This window comes from Tuber melanosporum (genome assembly GCF_000151645.1).
Source record: "Tuber melanosporum whole genome shotgun sequence assembly, scaffold_118, strain Mel28".
NCBI lineage: Eukaryota > Fungi > Ascomycota > Pezizomycetes > Pezizales > Tuberaceae > Tuber > Tuber melanosporum.
Window position 1 is genome coordinate 89,579 of NW_003298775.1, and position 6,814 is coordinate 96,392.

The 6,814-nt window shown below is 49.0% G+C and overlaps 2 protein-coding genes; both read right to left on the bottom strand.

Annotated features, from left to right (window-relative positions):
* Nucleotides 1-70, bottom strand: part of GSTUM_00001744001 (uncharacterized protein) — a gene marked incomplete at its 3' end in the record, with an annotated part of 997 nt that extends 927 nt beyond the window's left edge. The window contains exon 1 of the mRNA XM_002835768.2: nt 1-70. This exon is cut by the window's left edge and continues 571 nt beyond it.
* Nucleotides 71-4,405: 4,335 nt separating this feature from the next.
* GSTUM_00001745001 (uncharacterized protein) lies at nt 4,406-6,604 on the bottom strand. XM_002835769.2 has 2 exons: nt 5,690-6,604; nt 4,406-5,638 (listed from the first exon to the last, which is right to left on the bottom strand). Exons 1-2 carry the CDS (start codon nt 5,903-5,905, stop codon nt 4,745-4,747), a joined length of 1,110 nt encoding a protein of 369 aa, XP_002835815.1. The 5' UTR covers nt 5,906-6,604; the 3' UTR covers nt 4,406-4,744.
* Nucleotides 6,605-6,814: the final 210 nt, after the last annotated feature.

Below are 6,814 nucleotides of genomic sequence, written 5' to 3' on the forward strand. Positions count from 1 at the left end.
TCTATAGAGGAAGAAAAAAACCCGACAAAAAAAACCCGGAAATCTATTCAAAGAGAAAGGAGAGGAGAGGGTGCAGGGAGGAGGAAAGGGGGAAAGGAGTGCAGACACAGGGAGCGAGAAGACTCTTATATCTGAATTTCGAGAAAGTGCTTGTTTAGGAGAAGGAGGGCTGAATGAAGGAAAAGGACGTTGGCGGCAAGAAGAATTCTCTCTGTGTGTGTGGGTGGATAAGAAAAGAAAGGGAACCGAGAAAAAGAAAAAAGTTTTACTGATGGTGGGGGGGAAATGATATTGGGAGGGTAATTATTAAGGCTAACCTAAAACGGCAATCTGGCCACGGGTCTGCTTAGATCTCTTGGGAAGAAAGAGAGAGAAAAGTTTTTGGAAATCTACTCGAGTATGATATGATACCGTACAAGGACACGGTTCCCAATAATACTTGTAGGAATTCGCTCTCGTTGCGCCACCTTCGTGGATCACTGGCGCCTAGTCGAATTAACATCAACTTGCCTTATGAAAACCAACTCGACCCAAGACACGGATATCAGAGTTCAAAAGTACGAGTACAATTCTGAACCCGGGGCCTTCCCGGTATGATGCTCTATTCCCTATTCGCAACTCCTACATACAGTACTTTTATCTTTATCTCTTATCTTACCTATTATCTTAGCGTCTTCCCTTCTCCATTTTTTCCCCACCTTGTCAGAAGTGCTCATAGCCTATGTGTCCCTTCGCTACACTCGCTCTACGGTATTATCCACCGCCTTGCTACGACTGCACTCCCCGTACCAGTGGTGACATCAGGACTCTTCAATCAAGAGTACGAGTAGGTGTCCAGAAGAAGAAAGAATCTATTCAACGTCACCCCATTAAGTATTCAATCCAAAGTAACACGATATCATATGGTACTCGTACTCGGTGTGATAAACCAAGACCAATTCTCCCTCGCACGAGAACGGAACAGAGGGGCAATAGAGTAAAAAAACGGAAGAGAAAAACAAAACATATATTCACTTGTATGCACCAATGCAGTGGTCAAGTAATGCCATGGTCCAGTCAACAAATTTTCTCTCTTCGCTGGCAAAATTACCCTCCTCCGCCGCAGGGATAGGCTGTGCAGGACCAAGTATCACCCCTACAATGTACTAGTACAACACCCGAAATAGCCAACCCTCCCTCTGTCCTCACAAGCGTCAACTTTCTGCTAGTACAAGTACGAGTACTTTTGCTTTGATATGCTATGCTCACTTCCATCATCCTCGCACTGTAACCAACCAACCACCTCACCCCCCCAGTCCCCAGTCACCCCGTCAAAACTCAGCACGGAGCGCGCACCTTTATTCTGGAAGTCTCACCCTCCCCCCCAGATATTTTTTTTTCTCTCCCTCCATTATCCCCCAGAATTTCAGCCCGGCTCTTTTTGGCCCCGGCTCACCCCCGGACTCGACTAAGAAAGTGAAAGAGAGAGTGTGAAAGAATGAAAGAATGAAAGGAGAAATCCCAGATTTCGACAGGATATCCTCGATTGCGGGAAAATTCTATCAAGTGTTCTCCAGCCCATGTGCCTCTAATAAGTTACTCACTAGGAGAGTACCGGTACGGTACTCGAGTACGAGTAGAGTAAAAATTAAAAGGATAAACAAGGAAAAGGCAACGGCCGGCAACATCTGTAGCACAGGATGTAACATCAAATCATCAAACTCTTTTCCTCAAAATTTTTTTTTTTTCAACAGCACCTTCCCTGCCCTGGCAGAACGCAAACCAAAGATCCCTTCCCTTGTCTTGTTCATCCTGCGGTGCTCTTCCAATCCCGAAATTGGAAACAACCACATCCCCTTTCGGCAAGACCACCCACTCGCATAAATACCTGAATCAGGAGAAGTTCGAGAATAATGAGGCGAAACGCCTTATTGCCGGGTTTTGTCGTCCATCCATTCCTTCATCCGGTCAAGGCCAAAAAAAAAACCCGGGCGGATAGAAAATTGAACAATGGAAAAGGTGCGCATGTGCAAGGGGGGAAGTATTTGGAGGGAAGGATAAGGCCTGAGAAAAAATTTACGAGCGAGCGAGCAAAAAAATCCCACGATGAAGTTCCCAAGCTTTTCGCTTCCACCAAGCGATGATAAAGGGTACTAATGTGTGTGCGCACCTGAAAAGGCACCAATGATTGGTCCGCAAGCGCACTTCGAGCACAATATCCGAGCACCGCGACATGCGGCGGCGAGGGATGGTACTCGACTACGGTAGTCAGCAGTACTCGAGTACCCGCACAATGCTTTCCCGTTATCCTTATTTTCATTCATTCCATTTGCCGCAACCCAAAGGCAAGACTCTGCATTTATGAAGTACTCGAACTCATACAATGGGTCATCCAAACATCGAATCGAATAAGGTGAAATAAGTATTTAAAAAAATCGAAATCAGCGGTGAATGCGGTTACCGTGCTCCCCCAACTTACCTCCCAATAACCAGTACTCGAGTAGAGCACGCACATAGCTCCACTCCACTCTACTCCAGCTTGCTTCTCCTTCCCTTCCCTCCTTTCGTTGAACTGCGGTACCGGTACTCGTTCACGGGGAGCTACGAGTGCAGAGCTAAAGTAGGATAACAAATGTTAAATTGAATTGGGAGAAGAAAAAAAGGAAAAGGAAGGAAAAGGAAAAGTGATAAAAGCCTCTTTTTCTCCTCCCTGCCATCCCGCAAGGGTTAATTGACGCCAACGGGCCCAACGAAGTATCATATCCATACCTATACGAGTAATATTATCATAAAAAATAAGTCACGGATAGGAAGGTGAAGGAAGGAAGGAAGGGAGGGAGGGAGGAAGGAAGGAAGGAACGGTAGATCTAGCCCTTTCTCCGTAGCTACCGGTATCATATTGCAAACAAGAATACCCAAAACCCCTTTCTTCCCCCCCCGACTCATTCACCCATTCCAGCTCTTCCAGTCATTGCCCGTCCTTTCACCCCATCCAATTCAATCCATCTTACCTCCCCTGCCCTAGGACCCTACCCTGCCCTACCCTACCCTACGTCTTCACCTCCCAACCACAACCCACCCCCCCCCATCCCGCCCGGCCATGATACTTGCGGCTAACCCACTTCCACCTCAACCTCAACCCCCCGGTACAGTACATGTATGATACAGTATCATAACAGAGACAGTAAGCAACAGCAGCCCGCGGCTTCCGAGGATGACTTCTCACCTCCGCCTCCCCCGGACTCTCCACGGTGCTCGCGCCATACCTTAACTCGAGTGATCTCGTTTCCCCAACAGTCTCACCCCCACAATCCGGCCGGACACGGCAAGCAAGCTAAGATATGATAATAGCAAGCACAAATCTTACCCCCCATGCCCTAACCGTAAATACTGTGCCATATTATCGATAACGAAAAAAGAAAAAAAAAAGCGGAGGGGTATCATAATTTCCGCTACATGTGCCGGTATTATACTCGAGTACCGATAGATTAAGTATGATAGGGTAAGCTACTGTAAGCTGTTGAGAAGGAAAAAAAAAAAAAAAGAAGAAATTTTTTTCTTCTCCTCGGGTTGGGATCGAATTTGGGGCAGGTTCAGACTACGATATATGCGACACTTGGTACTGTACTGTACTCGAGTACAGCGCTATGCTATCATACCATACCCCTTCGTATCACCAATACAATACGGGTATGGTAGTCTACCCCCCACCCAAGCAAGCAAGCAAAAACTCTCAACACCCCCCACTGCTATGATATCAATCCCCACTCCGAACACCACGAATACGGTACACTACCATAGATAGATCTATCATCCAATCCCGCATATCATAAATTCCTACCGTACTCGAGTACTCCAAACACCAACTCGAGCACGGTACCGTATCCAACCATGCCCCGTCGCTCGCTTGTGCTTTCTGGGAAGGGTTCTTCTCACTCACCGTCCCTAGCTACCGTATCATACCTACCGTCCGCAATGTACGATGCGGTACGATTGCTGCGGGTGCGGTGTGATGCTTCATGCGAAGGCCTGACTCGATTCGACTTGACAGGTCCATCCCTATCCCTTCGCAGGAAAAAAAAAAAGGGAAAGAAGAAGAAGGAAATCGCACAGAGCTGGTTGGGTTTGGGCGCTAGTTAGGGATGTGATAGGTTTATGCCCTTGCAGGGATTTAAGCTGAGATGGGGCAGGGCGAGTGCAACGCTACCTATGATAATCCTGCCGTACCGGCAGAAGGGCGAGAAGACGCATGGAACGGGTGCGCCTTCTTTGAAGCGTAGTGAGATGCAGGTAAGGCAAGGCGTAGCAGAGATTAAGCAAAGTACGCAGGCAGGGTACAGTACAGTAATACGAGTACTCGAGTATTCGACCGGTGGCTATGCGAGTTATGGTGCAGTACTGTACTTGGTACAGTTGTCATCATGAGTTTCGTTAAACTGCTTAAGAATGCTATGCTAGGGTAGTAAGATAAGAAACACGACACAGTATCATACTGTAGCCCACTCGGGAACTGGGGAAATGAAGACGTCATGAGTAAGAATAGAAAGTAAGAATAATAAAATTTAATAAATGTATAAAGAAAAGGCCTCGCCCCGCACCGGTACCCGACCGACCGACCCAATCTCGTACCGGAAAAAGCCATACATCTAGTCCAAAGGGATTTGGGGAATGGAGAGAGGAAAAAAGTATTCAAGGGAGAAAAATTGGAACCGAAATCGCATCACTCGCTAACTCATCCGCAGCACCGGAACACTACGGTACCAGATTAACTAGAGTCGCAAGAGGAGGAAGACGACGACGAAGACGAGCTAGAACTGGAGCTCGAACTGGAGCTATAACTACTCACGCTCCCGTGCCTCGAGTGGTGTCTAGATTTTCTAAACCTATCCCTCTCGCCCTTCCGCCTGCTAAAGACATGCCCACCACCCGTCGAGTAACCATAGGCATATAACCCACTCAACGCCCCACTCTTCTTCTCGTCCGCACTCCCACCATGCGTCCGGTGACTGCTACTGTGTTTGTGCGAATGGCTACTGGCGTGGCTACTGGCATGGCTATGCGTGTGATAGGCTCCACCACCAGAGCTCGAGCTGGAGGAATCGTGTCGATGGCGACCCTCTTTCTTGAAGGAGGAGTCGTGCCCGGAATGCCCTTCTATCTTCTCTCTCCTCTCCTTCTTTTCACGTCTCTCATGCTTCTCACGCTTCTCGTACTCATCATTTTTTGCTCTCTTCTTCTTCTCCTTCTTCTCCTTCTTCTCCTTAGCCCTTTCCTTCTTCTCCTTAGACCTTTCCTTCTTCTTCTTCCTGTGCTTCCCCACCTCGTATCCAACAACGCCCGCCGCTAATGCCCCAGTTGCCGCGCCCAGGAACGATCCTCCAGAGTGATGCATGAAGCGCTCGCCCGCCGCGCCCACCATCATGGACCCCAAACCACGATCACCCCCTGGCGGTGGGTTTGCGGGGTCGTAGTTCAGTGGTGGATCCCGTGAGTCGTAGTTCGGGTATTCGCCGGCAGTGGCGGTACTTGTCTCGTACGGATATTTGCCGTGCTCTGAAGAGGGGCGGGAGTGAGTAAGCACTGCAGCGGATGTTCCCCCAAACGTCTGGAGATAGCCCCGCGCGCCAGGGCTTAGATAGGTGTCCGAGCTCTGATATTCCTGTCTTGTTAGCGGGGCGTGAGATGGTGGTGTGTGAGGGAGGAGTCATACTGATGCTTGGGTTGGGTATGACGGTGGCGGGTGTGTTGGTGGAGATTGGTTGTAGCCATATCCTGAGGCGTCTACATAACCCGACCCAGGGGGCGTGAGTTGTGTGTTGTATGGGCTCGGAGAGATTGGAGAAACTGGAGAGTTTGGTTCATCGCTATGCCGGGCGTAGTGACCATCCTCTCGAGCCCCGTAATGCCATGCCTGTAGGTTTGCCATATCTCAGTACCGTGCCTGTTCGTTCTATTTGTGTGTCCACTGTATCTGTGCGGTGCCGTGGAAAGTGCGACAGAGTTGGTATTTGACAGGCGGGGTTGGAACACTGTGATAACCCCTCCCGATAGATGACTCAAGCAAAGGCAGCCGTAGAACAAGAAGGGCTCTCCTGCAGCATTCAATTTCGCAGCCTTCCCATCTTTCTTGGCGGCTGACCGAGCACTCAGGGCTTCGCTGTAAAAAAATCTCTCTGTACCGGGCTGTCCAAAAATATTCGCCGCACAACCCCTCACCAGCACATTCTCACTGAAACCCAGCGCATAAATAAAGTTATCCCAAGCGTGGTGTTGGCGCCCGATCCAAAAGTAAGGCCGCAAGATAGTATTTCTTGGCGATAAAATGATCACTCGGAGAGCGCGATTTTTTCTATCGCTTTCCCCTTATCGATCATCAGCCAGCTCAGCGAGATGCTTATCTGGACTGCATTAGTTTAGCATACCTCGAGTGAGCGGCCATGACTTTGCGTGCTCCTCTAGTTGGTCGCGCTGAGGGGTCTAGGAGTTATTACTACTCGCGCATTCTATGGCGTCGCAAGATCCTTCGCATTTTTCCAAAGCTCCGGGGAAAATCCCCCGTCCAAGTGACACTTCTATTGGGAGGGCGGCGGCGTCGGCATGTTATTTCTCCAATGGCCAGTAATCGATATAGAGGGTCGGTCTGGGCCCGAGAGCATGGATGTGGCGGTGAAACTCTTAAACCCTATGATTATTATTAGCTTTTGTGCAGAGAATTGTCCCGGCTATCTTCGGGTACCAAATGCAATTAATGTTTCCCGAAACTTTTGGGGGGTATCTGGGGTCATTGATCTCAGAACAGAAAATCTTAGGCGGATACTTCGGCAATACTTGTTCC